Below are 17,747 nucleotides of genomic sequence, written 5' to 3' on the forward strand. Positions count from 1 at the left end.
AGGGAATGCGCGCGGCTGTGGAATTATAAGATCATCCCTGCCCAACAGCGAATAAACTGCGAGCCTCGCCATGAGCTCATGCTAGCCTCATCTTGGCTCACTGCACATTCATCTAATGACATACTGACATCTTTCAACTCACACACCGCCTCCTAACAATGAGGGTAGCTTACGAGCTCGCAAAGAATAATAACTACTGATTCGCACACAGAACATCAACCCTCGGCACGCAGCAGTTTGCTTAACTGGATTCATTTATCGACATCCCTGAGAGCCGTGGATGACACTTCTCTCCGACTAGGAGGGTAATCAAAGCCGGACAGAAAAGACACGTCTGGGAATGACGTTGCGCTCCTATATCAGTCGCAGGTGTAAAAATACATGAAACAGTAACGGCGATGAATCCAAATAGCTGCATTCATGGATCCAATAAAGCCACCAAACCAAAAATCGACTCAGCCTCCTTATTCATGGTCGACAGGCTAGGTTTGAAACGCATCGTCGTCCACCCAAGAAACTACGTGCTTGTTTTCCAATCTCTACCTATGACATTGTAAAAGATTCTTGAAAAGTCCAATTGTTAGAAAATGTGGCCGAGAAGAGACATACAAGTACAATGTGAACGCAGAATAATATGACAGCAAGTCTTCCTGACTAGTACGCCGCGTGCCACTTGCATTTTCACTTCAGCTGCACCGTGAGGAACAGAATGAATAGATATGGCAAAGGTAGGTACCAAAATTAAGACCTACGCAAAAAACGGATGGATTCGGGAATAATTAAGAGAACGCGAAGAGAAGTGCCGTGGCAGCTCCATCGGAGCGGGAATTTACATGGGATATAAAAATCCGTGACGACAGTTCCGCGGAGCTGGGACGGGGTTTGGAGTGAAGGGCGAGGTGTTGGGGAGACGACAGAATGATAGGGTGTATAACGCCGATTGTGGAAACAGATTGCAGTGGCACCATCCCAAATATTTTGCATTTGCCCAAATTCAAGAAACTCCAGCGCCGAGTCGCAACATAAGATACATGACACTCATGAAAGGAAGCCAAGCGGACGTGGGGACGATGCCGTCCGCCGCCGAACAAGCGGGGGGTCGGAGTCTCGTCGGTACCTAGCGCCTAATGCATCGGTGAAATTAACACGATGAGGGAAGTAGGAGCCAGCGATCAGCCAACCTGCGGAGCTCAAGCTCGGACCCAGCTTAACTGTTGGGCGCGCAGGAGATCTACTTCGACAGACTTGTCGGATGCGCAATCGCATCGCATTCCCGCTAACTACGAAGGTTGCGAGACTAAGCGACAGGCGCTCTGGACTACCAACCTTATATCCAGACCTCCTCGTTCAGGAATCGGTCCGAGTTATCGGATTTCTGGACGCGGATGCACGCTCGCATCACGTAGGCATTTGCGGTTGAATAATGCTGTCATCGTCCCCGATCTGCGTTGAATAGGCACTACTCCACTCCTCATTCCCTTCAAAAGTGAGCGGGATCTCGTGAGGGGGGAGCGGAGGCAGGTCCTTGTCCACGAAAAGGCCAGCCATGTTGCCCATGGCGAACGGTCCGGACGGGGAGAAGGGGTGCATATGCTGCGATTGCGACAGGTGTTGTTGCTGTGCCCAGGCGGCTGTAGGCATGCCGGATGGGTGGGATGATAGAGGACCTCCGAATTGGTTCATATGCATTTGGTTGGGGTCGAAGTAGACGGTGAAGGCGTCGTTGGGGTCGGTGCCGGACATGGAATGGTCCATGGGGACGGACGCAGTGTCGGATGGGTCGGCATTTGCGGGAACGGTGACTTGGACGGGGTTGAAGGCGTCTTGGAGGCTCGTGGTTGGGGTGGGGGCGGCGGGAGAGTCATCGGGGGGGCTCACGGAGGGAGTTGGCTCGGATTTTGTTCGAGGTTGCATTTGGGGGGATTTTATAGCCTGAGGGGAGTCGGCGAGAGCAATGGGGAAATTGCTGTTCCGTCGTTGAAGTTTGAGGACGGGAGGAGTCGATTGAAGTATGCCGTTATCGTAAGCCATTTGTACAACGGACTGTACCGATTCCTTGGTACGGGCAAACTCGAGCAAGTCTTGTAGTTGGCCGCAACCCGATTCCCGGAAGCCTTGTTGACGACCGGTGACCTTCGCTTTCCAGCTGAAACAAGGTTGAGGATCGGGGAATTGGCCGTGCTTGAAGATGAGCAACGCACGCCAGGCTTCCAGGAGATCCGGTTGGTGAAGCAAGCCATAGATGACGTTGGAGTGCTTCCAATCGTCTTTGGATTCGCCTTTGTCAAAGTGGGTTGCGACATGTTTGCAGCGCTCTTCCCATGCGTAATGGATGGCAGCACAGAAGCCACAGCCCCATGCCGTTCTCTTCTCGAGATCCTGTTTTACGGAGGTCGCGTGTGGGCAGTTCTTACAATTGTGGGCGGATTTATGATGCTGGTTGAACGAGTTCTCGCTCCAGAACTCCTGATTGCAGTCCGGACACGGGAATTTCCTCCATCGCTCATGAACGGTTTCCTCATGATGCTTCCAATCCCACCGTCGCGTGAACTTGACTTCGCATGACGTGCAGACGTACTTCTGCTTCTTTTCGGGGTCGCTTCGAGGTGCAGGACGAGGGGACGACCGCGGAATCCCAACGATGTTGGCCGTCTGAGACATGGGCGCTGCCGTGGGACTCATGGGATTCCGACGTTGCGGCTGTTGTTGCGAGGCGAGAGGCACTTGAGGGAGTGCAGTGGGACCTTCGAAGTTCCATTGCTGAAACTCGCCGGCAGGGGAGAATTGATCGGATCGCCCGGAGAGGACGGTGAAGTTGGTGTTTGCTGAGCTAATCGATTGGCGATGGCCTGGTGGCGCAGAGAAGATACTCGAGGTGGTCGACTGTCTCCCGATGGACGACGCAACGGAGAGACGTGGCTGATGGTGAGGGATTCCATGGGGGAATTGCGAGGTGGCACCAGGAGAGACGTTGTTGAGCGCTGAAACATGAGACAATAGTTAGCAGTGCACGTATGTATTGACTTCTCGATGTTGGAATGAGCAATCCCAAACGTGGTTACACTCGGAGAATCGGTCATGGAGGAGAGGGCGCCTACCTTGCTGCCGATCGAGCGTGATCCATCGAATGACGGCCTCGAGGTCAAATCTTCGAAGCGCTTGGAGATGCGGCGCGACTTCTGGCGGGATGGGAAATGAGATATCTTGGTGAGGTTCGGAGACGCTGCGATTGTTGGGACGAATGGATCCAGATGCGGTCCTCTTCGGAGCGACGGGCGGAGGCATGTGGTGGAGTTGGTGATCCATGGCTCAGGTACCCGCTCGGTGCGCAGAAGACCAGACGATTGCGGGTGAGTTCGTTTGCCTTTCCGCAACGGCGGATCGCAGCGGACTTTTGTGAAGCAAAGGTCGACGAGTGGATTGGAGATGTGGACTTGGATGATCGAGGCGGAGCGGGTATGTTAGCCGCGAAATGGTATCGAAGGCAACGGAACGATCGGGTAGGCGCAATCAAATTCTAAAACGAGCGACGAAGTGATATACCTGAGGATGACAATGGGCGAAAAGAGAATGTAAAAACGAGAGGGAGCTTCAGGGAATTATGAGAGGCGCGGGATCAGGATGATGTTGGCAACAAGAGAGCCCAGCGAAGCGGTTCCCAAGCGCGTGCAGACAGCAGACGAAGCTGTGCGGATGTTGCAGCAGCAGAGACAGTAGAACCACCAGCGTCCCGTGTCCAGCAGCACCAGCAGAAGCAATAGCGGTTTAGTTAGACTGGGGGAGCCAGCGGGCGTGAAGGACATCAAGGATAGCCCCAGGGTCTGTCTGGGGCATCGATTACGGAAAACCTGGATGTGGTCTGGGCTAAGGGTTACACTTTGCAGCAACGTGTTCGACTACAGGCTAACGATGCGGGACAGCGGGTAGTAGATAGTGCGATTTCGACTCCGGAGCGCTAGACTGGGTGTCGGAGACTGGTATAAGAATCCTTCGGGGGAAGAAGTTGGAGAAGAAAGGATGAGACAGCACTTATTCCGTACAAAACGATGATGCACAGGAGGGAATTGTAATCTCTCATCTGTCAGCGCCCCAGCGGGGGGAGGTACGGAATCAGCCAGACTGCAAGCAGAGAGCATCATCGCCAGCCCTGGCTACGAGCTCGTCCAGGGGAATCCCCGAAAAACGCAGCTCTGAAACCGCACACCAATCCCGATTTGGAGTTGTGGTGTCAGTGACCAGAAGGATCCAACATCATATCGCTGGCACAGTGGCACTGGGTCAATTCTCCGAGAAGCTCCCCAGTGCCCGCGGCGACACTATCCCAATTCCCAAACGCTTCGACCCTCTCCTCCAGGGTCCCTTCACCCGCCAGCCACCCCAAGAACTGAGACATCAACCAGTCGTATTCTTCCAATGAGAATCGGTGCTAGCTCAGAGCGCGGCCTCGCCCGTAGACCACGATCGTATCCGTGGAGCGCATCTTTTGCCATTTCATATTTGTGAGATTCGTCCATCCAGTGATAATAACTATTCCGTAGAACTTGTACACTCGTGGTAATCGATAGACTGCAGGGTCGACTACCTATACCTTGCTTTCCAGTGGGCACATATGATCCATGGTGAATGAATGCTATTCATGCCGTGCTCTGGAAGACCTGAACACAGGCCTTCGCCTAGGCGATGCGGAAGCTCAGCATGCATAGTGGCATCGACTGTATCCTGATCTCGGTTCAGGGCTTTCAAGCCCGAGACTCGTTGTCGCTTCATGACAGCATGACGAAAACCGTCCGAGTCCGAAGAAAAGAAGGGCTTATATTTAATTGGACCAAGCCTCTCTGCTCAGGTCCTCGGGTGGCCCTGATTCGCTCACGATGCAACTCCTGTCACACCTTGGGGAGCATCCAGCTGCTCGAATCACTCACTGCAAGAGCAAGCGCCATCTTTTTCTGGCTTTTCCTTTATTCCTTATTTTGTCATTCATCAGTACCCCATTCAGCCGAATTTCGTGCTCGGGTTTGGGAATAACGCGGATGGCGGGGATCACCCTGCTTACGATCTCTCAACTACCAGCATGCGACCGACCATCTGGATAGTGGGCACTCGGTACCTTATGTATTTCTGTATTCATGTTGCGGAAGCCGGTGGCCCAGCATGTGGCAGAGGCGCTCTTAACAGAATATTGGCATTCCGTACAGTAATTCTCTTTAGCCTGGTTCGCTAATTAAGAGATAGATCGTAGACAGTAGCTAGACATTAACTAACTAGGTCAAAAAGTATCAGCATTGAACAAGCTTCCGAGGAGGAACAAATCCTATCTCCTGGGTGCCGTGGGAATAGTGAAATCGAACCCCTTCCAAGGAGGCAAAGACTTTCTCTCTACTCCGTACGGAGGTCCATTTCAAAAGTTATTGCTCGCCAAGGAAGTGGCGTGATTATATAAGCAGTTTCGAGAGCCTATGCCACGGGCACTGGACTGCCTATCAACTGGGCATTTAATTCAGGTCTTATAGAGCATATCCGAACATTAATCCGACAGTCTGACAGAGAAAGAACAGGGTTGGACACTGTATCTATGGCAGGCTAGGCGCATGCAGTGACTCTCCGTCTCGGAAACCAATAAAATCCTTTGTGGTGCCAGTTGAAGTCAACCGCCTGTGGGGTGGACGATGACGCTTACCACTGCAGACACGATTCTGCGATGGCCTTCTGGATTCGCAGGATTCGGTGTCATAGGAGATCAGCTTTCGACCGTTTTGAGGGGTACCAATAATGAGTTTCCTAATTCCTTCCCCGGGCTTCCTTGAAGGATGATCCGCATCGGCACCATGAGCATCTCATCATGTAAGTCCAAATGAAACAGCCAACAAGGAGCTGTCCCCGAGGCATGGTATGACACGGGCACCATGGCGGCACTTATATCGTCGCAGATGGATATCCAGGAACCGAGCGAGACCTAATTGTCTTGTCAGGGACAGAGTTATGAGATAATCAACCGGCACCTTAATCTGTAACGAGTACCTGGTAACCCTCAAGCCTTCAAGCGGGGGTATTCCGATGGACAGGCCACAGATGGCACGATGACACCGGCCAAGCCCTGATCGAGTGTGTGATAATCTTACATGCTCGGAAAAGCTGAATTTGTTGGGGCCATGGAGAAAAGACCATAGCCCACAGAAAGGATAGGAGGTAGCCTACTTGTTGGACTGTTGGGTAATAACTAGTTAATAATCATAGTTATGAAAATTATAAGTCGTAATAGACGGAAGGGGAGTGTAATGCCTCGCCAGGATATCGGGTGCCGGTCAGGGGTTAAGAGAAACGATCCATCGGTTGGTCACCAGTCATCGTGGATCGTGGTCCTTGGTCCTGTAAAACCACACCAGTCAACGTTACAATAATCCATGGAACCACGAGGCCGTGTTCTCTACTATCAGGTACTAGTTAGTTCCTACTTACTATTAGAAAATAGTACTATGTAGTACAATGCTGTACATATTCAGGAGTAAAGGTTTCGATTACGTAACTTGATTACTCCTCGTACTTTCGTAAACATCGAGAACACTGGCATTGAGACCACGACAGGACGACAAGCGACGACCATCCAAAATTATGGGCTCCGAGCCTCCGACGATTCGATCGGATCATCATCAGCCATCAGGAATTCCAGAATTGCGCATGTTTCGCAGGTTGAAACACCGCTTGCCCTCTTTGTCTTGCCCTCGCACCAACCCATGGTGCCACTCAGCCACGGGCTGTACCTTGTCTTCGATTAACTTCTTCCTACGTTCCATAAGACTTCCGTGCTTGCTAGCTGCAAACCTCATTGGATCGTTCGTCCTTCATCATGGCCTCGACTGCGAACTTCGAAGCCTTCGAAGCGCAGAAACTTTCCCGGCGTTTGAGCGCTGCAGGAATGAGCAGGACAGAAGGAGTAAGCACAAAAGGATGGATGACCCCTCGGTGTGTCGTATGGTTGCAAAGGCCGATGGGACCACTGATTAGACGATGGATTCTAAAAGGTAATAGAATGCCTTTGATTAGGATATTAGAGTGCATCGCGTGGTACCTTTGTATTACTATTCAATACGAAACCAGAACAGCTGGCGGGTGGTTCGGTGTCTGGATCCCGACGCCACCGTCGTCCGAAGCTCTCCATGTCCCTTACTCAGAGTCACTGCCAAATCTGTCACAACTCCAGTCACAATTCTGAATTCACAAGTTGACACCCCACAGATTTCCCGCTGGGCTTTGCGCTACTAAACGGTTCAACAGGGGCACCGGGGCACCAACACAAGAATATATATTTCCGGGTCGCTTGACCGAGATTCCAAATTTCCTCAGCCTGCCCCTGACGCTATCGCAGCGGTTGGAGAATGGAATCTCGTACCCCGGAGCCCTGGACGTATTCGTCACTGACTTTGTCAACGTCTCGGCGACCACTAGCTGCTGGAGTGCTGATACGTACGTACATAGTATGTGATTGGGCGCATAAGCAGCTAGCAACTAGTGTACTCAGGAAGTATCAGGCAACAAACAATCTGAGGATTGAGGGACCTTTGAACTACGACTGATGCCTAAAAGATACTGTTGATCCATCGCTATCGGACTAGCCTCTATGCATCGGTGACTCGACCCAGCAGATATGATGAACCTCATCGGATGCTTTGAAATCAGTCCAGAGCATCAACTGGCGATGCTTGGAATATAAGAAGGCCAGATGGGATACTCACTAATTAGAACCTCGCTCTATGCGCTCACTACCGCTAGTGCCTCATAGTCAAAGTTATAGAGTTGTTTTGATTGGTCAAAGCCGAATAACTTCTTCCTCAAGTCAATTATCCCTTTCCCCTTCCACGCAGAACCTGTTCGGAAATGTCTGAGATCAAGAAAGTCATTGTGATTGGGGTAAGAAGAATAGAAACCCCATCTACAAACCCATCCCCAGGACGATCACTAAGTCTCAATAGGCGACAGGCGAGATTGGTCGATCTATCATCGCTGCGCTGCTCTCACATGGTTTCACCGTCACCATTCTCACTCGCTCTGCATCCTCCACATCCGTGTTTCCTCCCGCGACTCTTGCCCAGCTAAAGATCATCGCCGCCGAGTACACGCCCGAGACGTTCCGCTCCGCCTTCACGGGACAGGATGCCATTGTTTCCGCGATTTCGATAGGGGGCATTTCCGCGCAGATCCAAATGATCGATGCGGCTGCCGATGTGGGAGTGCAAAGGTTTATGCTCAGTGAGTTCGGCAATGCGCCGGAAGATGTGCAAGGTCGGCTGGATGTGCCGTCTTTGAAAGCCGCGAGGGAAATGAAAGTGAAGGTACTGAATCATGCAAAGATGAGAGTGGATGAGAGCAAGGGAAAGTTCGAGTGGAGCGCTGTAGCAGTGGGGAGTATTATTGACTGGGTAAGTCGAGCATCATTCGTTTCGGTTCAGTTTCCAAGAGTTCTTGTATACTTCGGATACAAGATACTTACCATCGATCCCTTTTTCTGTTGCCCGAAAAGATTTATAGAATGCCAGCTTCATTTTCCACTTCTTTCCATCTGTATGGGGTCAACTTGAGTAGAAATTACAGCAAGAGGCATCGAACTGATCTGTTCCAGGCAATTATCAAGTTCCCAGGTGCGATGGGCTTCGACATACCCAACCGGACAGCTCGTCTTTATGACGATGGAACAGAACCATTTACCGGGACACGAATCGCGGACATCGGTCTAGCTGTTGCGGGGAGTCTTGCAAATCCCTCCAAAACGGCAAACCGCTTCCTTCGCCTTCGGTCAGTGCAGACCACACAACTGGAGCTGCTGCACGCCTTCAATGACGCCACTCAGGTGAAATGGGCGAATGAGTTCGTCAGCTCGAACGATGTGCTAAAAAATTCGGAGGAAGCAATGCGCCTGGGAGAAGCCGGGAAGGCCGTTCAGGGGTTTGTTGCGGTGCAGACGTTCCAAAAAGGAGCGCATAGGTCGGTGGTGGCGACGAAAGAAGAGGCAGATAATGGAATCGTCGGACTCGAAGAAGTCGATGCTGTGGAGATTGTCCGAGGGGTCTTGAAAGCGCTCGGAGAGAGCGAAATATAGATGGAATTGTTTTGCTCTCGAATCCTCTGCTCTCGCGGTCTCCCGATCTGCTTTGATATGGTGCAGTCAGAAAATTGATGACGGATAATATTCAAGTACCAACGAAACAATCCATATTTATGAGAGCAACTATAAATACCGATACTTGCCTAGATGCGATGTACAATACCAAAATAGATGCAGTTGGATCATCTCCTTGAGATGGAGTTGATTCGTCTCAGCTGCACCTGTAACCTGTTTTGTTCGGGGACGCTCGGACCTTCTATCACGGATTGCTCTCAAGACCTCAAATTTTGTTCGGTTTTGGTAGATATCCCGCAATTGCATGACGGGAGAGTACGAAGCCCGTGGAAAGCGGATTTTATGAGCCAATTGGCCATGTCCGTTCCCTAAAATGGCCAAAAAGAAGAAAGATTCGCCAGGAGGGGACGCCGAGAATGTTCCCAATGCGACGAAAATAGACGGGCAATCACGAGGAAGCAAGCCGAGCTCGAAGTCTCTTCCTCCATTGTTGATATGCCGGAATAAGTGAGTGAGTCTGATTGCCGTTTATCTGATTAGATCTCTGCCGTACTTCCTCCTCGATCCGTACTAATGCGTCTTTCCGCGGATACAGACATTGGAGATATATCTCGGCGTACCACGGGCCATGGCTTCAACTCCCCCCGGAAATCCTCGAGACCATCGCCCACAGTAACTACCTTTCCCCTCGCCCGCGTACCATCGATCCCGCGGTCTGTTTCGACCTGGTGAAGATCCGCAATGCGGTCGACGAAGCGTCCAACCTGGCAGTGCGTGCCGCCAGCGGGCTTACCTCCGCCGCCATGAGCTCCTCGGCGAACTTCTCCCAAGGGGTGGTGAACCGCACGGGTGCCGCGGCGCTTGGATTGGGGTATAATGGGCATGGATCCACAGAGCTGAGCCGCGAACGGAAATACCGCATGCGAGAGATGGCGGCGCGGCAGCTCGCGCACGCGTATCGGACCGACGAAATCGCGACGAGCGTGGCGACGATGCAGGCAACGAGCACGATCGACGAAGTCGCCCACTTGGTGTTGCAGCGGAATTCGGACGAGGCGGATGCGAAATACGTGCACTTTTTCCACGAGAAGATCCCGTCGCGGATGATGGCGCAGCATTCGCCCCTGGATGTGCTAGACGACGTCAGTGCCGATTGCTCGGCGGATCCGGCGCCGCTCCGGACGAGAGCGCTCGTGAGGATATTCAAGGAGGATTATGCGGGTGCAGCGAGGGATTTTACGGCCGCATTGAAGATCTATCGGCATCATGAAGCGCAGCATCGGGCGAACCGAAGTCAACTTGTGCGGCAAACGGAGGGGCAAGAGCAGAGGGAACGGCTGATGCACCGCGATAAGATCGAGGAGGTGGACCAGCCTAGCAGCTTGGAAGGCCAGTTGCTGTTCCACAGGGCATATGTCTATCTTGCTTTGGCTTGTCAGCACGTCTACATTGCGCTGGAGGAACCACCGAAGGAGGAGCAGACCGGACATCTGCCAGAGAATAGTGAATCGAGCAGTGCCCAGGGAGCTGCTCTGCAGAGGAAGTTGGAGGCACAAACCCATGTCCGGACCTACGCAAGGAGGGCGATCCGAGACCTAGTCTCCTTTCTGAACCTACTGGATTATACGCCGGGTCTCGCTTTTGACGTTGCGGATCGTTTCGTCGAGCAAGTCCTTGGCTACACATCTCATCCGGTTAACGGCTCGAGTACACCTCAAACCTCCCCGGCCTCCACCTCCGTCAACTCAGAAGCGTCGTCACCCGATTCCCTGGCGCCGTATCGCAAACCTCCCACCCACCGAGAGCTCACCCAGAAAATTGCCCAATTCACCCACGAGAACGGCAAGGAATGGGTTCCCAAAATCTACTCCGCCTCCGCCCTCTTCTCCCCCACCCCACCCTCCGATCTCCCTCCCTTCCCCCTCACCTCCGCACGCCACCGCCTCGACCTCCCCCCACCTTTCCAAGAAAGCCTCACCTTCCACCCCCTGCTCACCGAAGCGCTCCACTCCCTCCTCCTGGCCCACAGCCTCGCGCAGACGCCCCCGACGGAACTCCGCCGACATGCGCACAACGTCGCCCGCCTCTCCAACCTCGTGGACGGCTACCCCGTCTTTGCCACCTCTACCCGCTGCCCGGCCCGCGCCGACTGGGTCGAGCTGCTCAACTTGACCAACAACTGGCTCGATGTGGCCACTGGCGCGGGCGGCTGGGAGGGGCTGTGTCGACTCTCGAGCGTCAGCGACGCTGTTCCCAGCCCCAGCAAGGCCGCGGAGCGAGATGGCCGTACGCACGCTGTGGCCACCGCCAAGCCATGCGGTCCCGGCGGAACGTCCGCATCCGCAGGCACGGAACCCAGCCGCAAGAGCACGGATAACGGGCTGACGGACGAGATCCGGAAGCTGGAGCGGGACGAGCCGATGCTGACGCCGACGTTCGATAGCGGTGGGGCGCTGGCGGGGTTCCGGTCGAGTGAGCGGGTGGACCTGATCGCGCGGTGGGTGGTGGAAATTCCGGAGCCGGCGGAGGGGGCGGGGAAGGGGAGGAAGGCTAGGGGGGGAAAGAAGGGGAGGAAGATGAGGAGGGGGACGGGGGATGTTGATGCAGTTGGGGAGATGGGCAAGTTGAAGGTGGATGAGGGAGTCGGTGAGAGGATTGACAACGCGCAGTCCGATGGTCTGGCTGCTTGAATTAGATCGTCAGGGTTGGAGGGCAATTGGATATTTGACTCCAGTGCCGCTATGGAGATATCTGTGGTTCTTTCAGTGAGTGCTGTTGCTCCTCTATCGGCCATATTCTTGCTGCGTACAAATAGTACTCCCTCAACTCAGGTTGCCCCTGAAGGGTCCCAGTTGACAATGCTCCAGCTAGCCACAGAATATAAGTATGAATCCATCGTATTGCAGTTCAGTTGTAATCTCTTGCTCTCCCTCAGGGGAACATGGACCATTGTCTCCTCATGCTGTGACGTTCTCACTGTGATCTCAGTCCCCTCAGTCCCCACAATCCTCAGTTCTCATAATCCTCACCGCCCTCATCGCCCTTACGTGTGCAGCAGAGTGCAGTCGAGGACTATTCCCTCATCAGACTTCCGGCTTCTGGAACTTTTGAGAACGTGCCTGCCGTACCTGGCATTGACGGCGATTGCCTAATGTGCTCTCACCGCATCGCGGTCTTTCCACGTGAAATGGGCTCCTCCTTCCAATCCTAGGCCTTCAATTCGTTTGAAATTACGCAGTATAGTCACTGCACGGAACTAAGTGGTGTAATTCACCCACAGCAAACGGATTTCCAAGGCAGTCGCGGTGACCACATGCCTTACGGTCTCTGGGAAATCCTCATCACTTCCTCCCCGTTGTCTATTTAAGAAGCTGTTCCTCCCACTTCTCTTCAACTTCTCCTCGTCACAACTCACATCAACTCACTCATCCACTACAATCCCAACAGCTTCAAAGCAATCAGCCAACTTTGTCAAACTTCCTCCATCGCCAACCAACTTCCTCCACCACCAACCAATTACCTCAACTCTCAACAGTCATCATGTCTGCTCCTACCAACACCAACACTGGCACTAGTGCCCCGGACGCCGACCCTGCGGCTGCCCCCCATCAGCCCGCCTCACCGGTATGTTCCTTCCTGCATCCACCCCGATGGTTTGACCACTGACACTCTCTGACAGGCCCAGAACCTTGCGCCCAACCCTGACCAGTCTGCTGACATTGACAATAAACTGGTATGACAACACACCCTTACTCTATCCTTTCCCTTCCTTTCCCTTGATCACCATCACCAGCTAACACGATGGACTGTAGGACACCCCCGAGGCTCCCCTGGCTTCCCCGGGCAAGCCTGGCGAGAAGGCAGCTGAGGCACCCAAGAAATAGGTGCTGGCTTGCCTCACACATCTTCTCATCAAGTGCAGGAAGGATAGAGAGCACTGATCAGAGATGGGGATGCCTGGAGAATTGATGGATGAATCATCACAGCATGGTTACTGAGGTAGCAATTCCGCGATTGTCGACTAAAGCTCGCAGCATGGAATGAATCAAGAGTTTACACATCACACAGCATCTGCCAAAGTGACATTCTGAAAACCGTGATTTAATTTGATGATGACCTACATGTGGCTTGAGTTTGGGATACGTGTATGCCACTGTGGAAGCTACTGCATGCACATTTGTCCAGCTGATTTCTTTGTTTGATGCAGTGAGCCGATTGATGGTGCATTGCCAAACAATATGAATTGATGAGAGGACGTTGATAGACATTCGATGATACATACCTTGATGGCCAGCGGCTGCATGCTGTACGGAATGTATTTGCTAATCAAGCTAATCCAGCCGATATCGCCGCCTCATTGGACGCCTCCAACGCCACCTTGGGCGATTCCTGGTTTTCCTGAACCTCCCAGCCGAACTCCGAGTCGACGCCGTCCACAACATCATCGAAGCCATCAGAACTCGAGATGTGAGTTGGCGGAGCCCAATCGGTGCTTGGGACTGGGACGTGGGTTGGCGGATTTATTTCTTATCATTTCACGGTAGCAGTTTGCTTTTCACACTGCTATCCAACGTCTCGGGAGTGACGAATTGTTCAATTCCCAGCCAATGCAAGGGCCCGAACGTTGGACTGTGGACGTGGTGGTACGCCTCGTGCTGTTGGGCACCTAGATTCCGTCAACTCGGAATGACAATACAGTTGCAGTCGAATCTTGATATACACGACGAATTGGTAGGAACCAGTGCAGTCTTCAAATGAACCAACTCCCCAAGCCTCCAAGTCGTCAGTTCCTTGGCCTGTCTTCATTTTCCTAAGGCCTGTTTCATCTTAGGCGGGAACTACATACATACTACGTAGTAAGATTGACGCAACACGCATGCGGCGAGGCTTTCGCAGTTTCGCCGCTTAAATTTTCCTCCGCCCTTGAAGATCTTTGGGTCCCGGATCCGCCCATCTGCAATATCTTATCGAGTTAGCTGTCTAGTGTAATAAGCGCATCTACCCTGGCCACCGGGTGATAAATCCCCATCGATTATTCGCGCGCGCTACCTGGGTTTCCATCAAGGTATGTGGGCAGGGCATAGAGATCAGAGTTCTTTTATCGGAGTCAAGAGTTCGGGCATTTGCTCGTCCGCTGTTCAGAGGCGGCATTCCTGGGCTCGTCCAATGTCATTTGCTCATCTTTCACTCATTTCTCCCGCTGCTGTCACTGGTCAACTCCAGCTACCCATCAAGGTAAGTGCTGGTTGCGATACAATGGGTCGCTACTGTGACGTTGGAATTTCCACGGTCCCTCATTCGAAAGTTCTTATTCAACGCTCGTCCAGTTAATTCTGTTCTTGTAATTGTCCGTTTTCTTATTGTCATTGGGAGACTCCTGCGCACGACAAACGCCGGCTATAGTGTCACCGTATATATTTCTGAGTGCATATATTTCGTCCGGCGTCCTCCTTCCACTGCAATCTGTTGGTCCTTACCATCTACTTCCACTGCACTGGGTCCTCGCAGTTTATGTCCAGTCTCTAGGCGTCCATCAGAGTTGTCTGTATAATCTTGGCCTAGCCTCAAAAGTTCTTCAACCATGGATCCGTTCAGCTCCACATGGACCCTTTTCTCCAGGCACGTCCCGATGGACGATGAGCACCATGAACCCGGGCAGTGTGACACCGGTAATGAGTTCGACGGTCAAATGGGCCTCCGCATATCCGCCATCTTCGTCATTCTGGTCGGCTCGCTCTTCGGCGCATGGTTTCCCGTCTTCGCTCAGCGACATGCCGGGTCGTGGATTCCGGAGTCCTTCTTCTTCATCTCCAAGTTCTTCGGCTCCGGGGTGATCATCGCCACGGCTTTCGTTCATCTCCTAGCTCCCGCACATGAGGCGCTTTCGGCTTCATGTCTCACTGGCCCCATCACGGAGTACCCTTGGGTGGAAGGGATCTCCCTAATGGCGGTGTTCTCCCTGTTCGTTTTGGAGATTGTAGCCATGCGGTACGGGATGCCAGGTGGACATGCCCATACGCACACGCATAACCACGAGCACCCTACTGGAGACGCCTCTATCCCCCTTAAGGTGGAAAGTTCCGAAACCACCGCCACCACCGTCACCAATGAACCGGCCACCAATGGAACGGCCACCAATGGAACGGCCCGCGAAGGAGGCAGAATCAACACACTCTCTCCTGGAGCCGACCACTTCGGCCACGCCCGCTCGCACGTCGACAACAGCGACGCGGAGCACGGCGGGGTGTCCCCTGAGAGCCTCGCCGCGCAGATGACCTCCATCTTCATCCTCGAATTCGGCGTCATCTTCCACAGCATCTTCATTGGGCTCACCCTCGCCGTCGCCGGGGAGGAGTTTAAAATCCTGTATATCGTCCTCGTCTTTCACCAGACCTTCGAAGGGCTCGGTCTCGGCGCCCGGCTCGCCATGATCCCCTGGCCGGCCCACCGGAAATTCATGCCGTACGGGCTCGCTATCGCGTACGGCCTCAGCACGCCGATCGCCATTGCGGCCGGGTTGGGGGTGCGGACGTCGTACGCGCCCGGGTCGCAGACCACGCTGATCGTCAACGGGGTGTTCGACAGCATCAGCGCGGGGATCCTGATCTACACGGGACTGGTGGAGTTGATGGCGCACGAGTTCATGTTTAGCCCGACCATGTCGAAGGCCCCGGCGAAGACGGTCATGAGCGCGATTGGGTTGATGGCCCTAGGTGCCGGGTTGATGGCCCTGCTAGGGAAGTGGGCGTAGGATGTTCGATGCCGATGATGAGCGTTCTGAATTGAGACACGACCAAACATAAAGGCGTTTGCGGAGTTTGATAACCAGTTGTGAGGTTAGGATATGGGATATACCACAGGCAGTGGAAAAATCGTTCGGCGTCGGAGGGCATTTGGCTTCAAATTCATTGATGATGAGCGATAGAGAATCAATTCCACAACGAATTCACAATTCATCCAAATACGCACCCTGAGGTGCGACGTGTTGTATCTAACTATGTAATACCATGAACAACTTACTGGTGTAGCACTTGTCCTATTGCATTTTCGTGTAGCTCCAAATCAGCCCATCTCAGCTCGAATTTTCCACCCTGCTGTCCCTGCAAGCTATTAGCCATCTCACAATCCCTGCACGCCCATCCTATCCGATCTCCAAAAAAATTCCAATTGCCTCACAAGTCACAACACGAAAACCAAACCACACGTCACAATCGCCCACCATGTTCGACAACGTTTGCAGTCTCCCCCTCTCCTCCGACCTTTTCGCTCAGGCCGTCCATCCCACCGAGCCCATCGTCGCGGTCGGCCTGCTGACGGGCCACGTCGCGGCGCTGCGGCTCCCTGCCGCCGACGACAACGGCGACGCGAGCGTGCTCAGTGCGGCGACGACGGAGTCCGGGACCGGGACGATCGAGACGATCTGGCGGACGCGGCGGCATCAGGAGAGTTGTCGGAGCTTGGGGTTCAGCGTGGATGGGCGGACGCTATTTTCGGCGGGGGCGGATGGAGTGGTGAAGGCGGCGGAGACGGAGACGGGGGTGGTGAGGAGTAAGATTGTGTTGCCGGCGGAAAAGTATGCATCTCTCTACCTTTTCTATGCATGATGGTTCTTCCTATGGATCGACCAATTGGCTAATTCGATGTCGTATAGGAACTCCCCCATCGACGCCGCCACCGTCCTCCACGTCCTCTCCCCACAAACCCTTCTCATCGGCACCGATTCCTCCGCCCTCCACCTCTACGACCTCCGCATCCCCTCCGCCCCTGCAGGAAACTCCACCACCTGGTTCCGCTCCTCTAAACCCCAGCAAACCCACCGCCCGCACGCCCCCTCCCACATCTCCTCCATCACGCCCTTCCCCCCCTCCGACACCAGCACCTCCGGCTACAGCAAGCAATGGCTCAGCACCGGCGGCGGCACCGTCGCCGTGACGGACCTGCGGCGCGGTGTGCTCGCGCAGAGCGACGACGTAGGCGAGGAGCTGATGTGCTCGGCGTACGTGCCGCACTCCGGGCGGAAGGGGCGCGGGGATCAGATCCTGGTGGGGTCTGGGGAAGGGGAGGTGATGATATGGGAGCGGGGCCATTGGGATAGCTGGGGGGAGCGGATTAATCTAGGTGGGGGGAACGAGACGGTGGAGACGTTCGCGGTGTTGCCCGCGGGGTGCGGGGGAGTCAAGGGGAGTGTGGCGGCGATTGGGATGGGAATGAGTGATGATGGGTGGGGGAGGGTGAAGTTAGTGGATATCAAGGCGAGGAGAGTGGTGGGGGAGCTGTTGCATGAGGTGAAGGAGGATGTCACGGCGATCGGGTATGACGTGGCTGGCAGGCTGATCACTGGTGGGGGGTGCGTGCTGAAGGTGTGGCATGAGAAAGGCGAGGGCGAAGAGGAAGATGAGGAGGAGGATGAGGAGGGGGAGCAGGAGGAGGATCAGGAGGCTACAGTCAGTGCCAATGGCCACTCCAAGCGGGCTCCCGAAAGCGAGGATGAAGAAGATTCCGACGACGATTCGGACAGCTCGATGGATATGCCGTCCAGGAACAAACCATCGCCGACGAAGAAGCCGAAGAGGAAGGGCAATCTGCCCAACGGGGGGGTGGCGGAATTGGCGTTTGATGGGCTAGACTAGGACAA

At 53.9% G+C, this 17,747-nt stretch overlaps 7 protein-coding genes across 7 annotated transcripts; 6 read left to right on the plus strand and 1 right to left on the minus strand.

Annotated features, from left to right (window-relative positions):
* Positions 1-1,191: 1,191 nt before the first annotated feature.
* Positions 1,192-3,452, minus strand: P152DRAFT_18446 (uncharacterized protein). The gene is made up of 2 exons (XM_033674200.1): positions 3,099-3,452; positions 1,192-2,981 (listed from the first exon to the last, which is right to left on the minus strand). Exons 1-2 carry the CDS (start codon positions 3,304-3,306, stop codon positions 1,399-1,401), a joined length of 1,791 nt encoding a protein of 596 aa, XP_033539045.1. The 5' UTR covers positions 3,307-3,452; the 3' UTR covers positions 1,192-1,398.
* Positions 3,453-6,534: 3,082 nt separating this feature from the next.
* On the plus strand, positions 6,535-7,210 carry P152DRAFT_510654 (uncharacterized protein). Its single transcript, XM_033682677.1, has 2 exons — positions 6,535-7,019; positions 7,050-7,210. The coding sequence occupies exon 1, from the start codon at positions 6,610-6,612 to the stop codon at positions 7,000-7,002; it is 393 nt and encodes a 130-aa protein (XP_033539046.1). The 5' UTR covers positions 6,535-6,609; the 3' UTR covers positions 7,003-7,019; positions 7,050-7,210.
* A 554-nt stretch (positions 7,211-7,764) lies between these two features.
* Positions 7,765-9,180, plus strand: P152DRAFT_18516 (NAD(P)-binding protein). The gene is made up of 3 exons (XM_033674206.1): positions 7,765-7,905; positions 7,968-8,414; positions 8,615-9,180. The coding sequence occupies exons 1-3, from the start codon at positions 7,873-7,875 to the stop codon at positions 9,089-9,091; spliced, it is 957 nt and encodes a 318-aa protein (XP_033539047.1). The 5' UTR covers positions 7,765-7,872; the 3' UTR covers positions 9,092-9,180.
* Positions 9,181-9,288: 108 nt separating this feature from the next.
* Positions 9,289-12,227, plus strand: P152DRAFT_18503 (uncharacterized protein). The gene is made up of 2 exons (XM_033674204.1): positions 9,289-9,619; positions 9,708-12,227. The coding sequence occupies exons 1-2, from the start codon at positions 9,486-9,488 to the stop codon at positions 11,800-11,802; spliced, it is 2,229 nt and encodes a 742-aa protein (XP_033539048.1). The 5' UTR covers positions 9,289-9,485; the 3' UTR covers positions 11,803-12,227.
* Positions 12,228-12,282: 55 nt separating this feature from the next.
* P152DRAFT_454002 (uncharacterized protein) lies at positions 12,283-13,033 on the plus strand. The gene is made up of 4 exons (XM_033678497.1): positions 12,283-12,737; positions 12,758-12,765; positions 12,798-12,845; positions 12,925-13,033. The coding sequence occupies exons 1-4, from the start codon at positions 12,653-12,655 to the stop codon at positions 12,994-12,996; spliced, it is 213 nt and encodes a 70-aa protein (XP_033539049.1). The 5' UTR covers positions 12,283-12,652; the 3' UTR covers positions 12,997-13,033.
* Positions 13,034-14,262: 1,229 nt separating this feature from the next.
* On the plus strand, positions 14,263-16,000 carry P152DRAFT_454004 (ZIP zinc/iron transport family). The gene has a single exon (XM_033678498.1). It carries the CDS (start codon positions 14,694-14,696, stop codon positions 15,861-15,863), a length of 1,170 nt encoding a protein of 389 aa, XP_033539050.1. The 5' UTR covers positions 14,263-14,693; the 3' UTR covers positions 15,864-16,000.
* Positions 16,001-16,332: 332 nt separating this feature from the next.
* Positions 16,333-17,742, plus strand: P152DRAFT_469859 (uncharacterized protein; the record flags this gene model as incomplete). The annotated part of the gene is made up of 2 exons (XM_033680926.1): positions 16,333-16,685; positions 16,764-17,742. 2 exons carry the CDS (start codon positions 16,333-16,335, stop codon positions 17,740-17,742), a joined length of 1,332 nt encoding a protein of 443 aa, XP_033539051.1.
* Between the last annotated feature and the right edge of the window lie 5 nt (positions 17,743-17,747).

This window comes from Eremomyces bilateralis, assembly GCF_010015585.1.
Source record: "Eremomyces bilateralis CBS 781.70 unplaced genomic scaffold P152scaffold_1, whole genome shotgun sequence".
Classification (NCBI taxonomy): Eukaryota; Fungi; Ascomycota; class Dothideomycetes; order Eremomycetales; family Eremomycetaceae; genus Eremomyces; species Eremomyces bilateralis.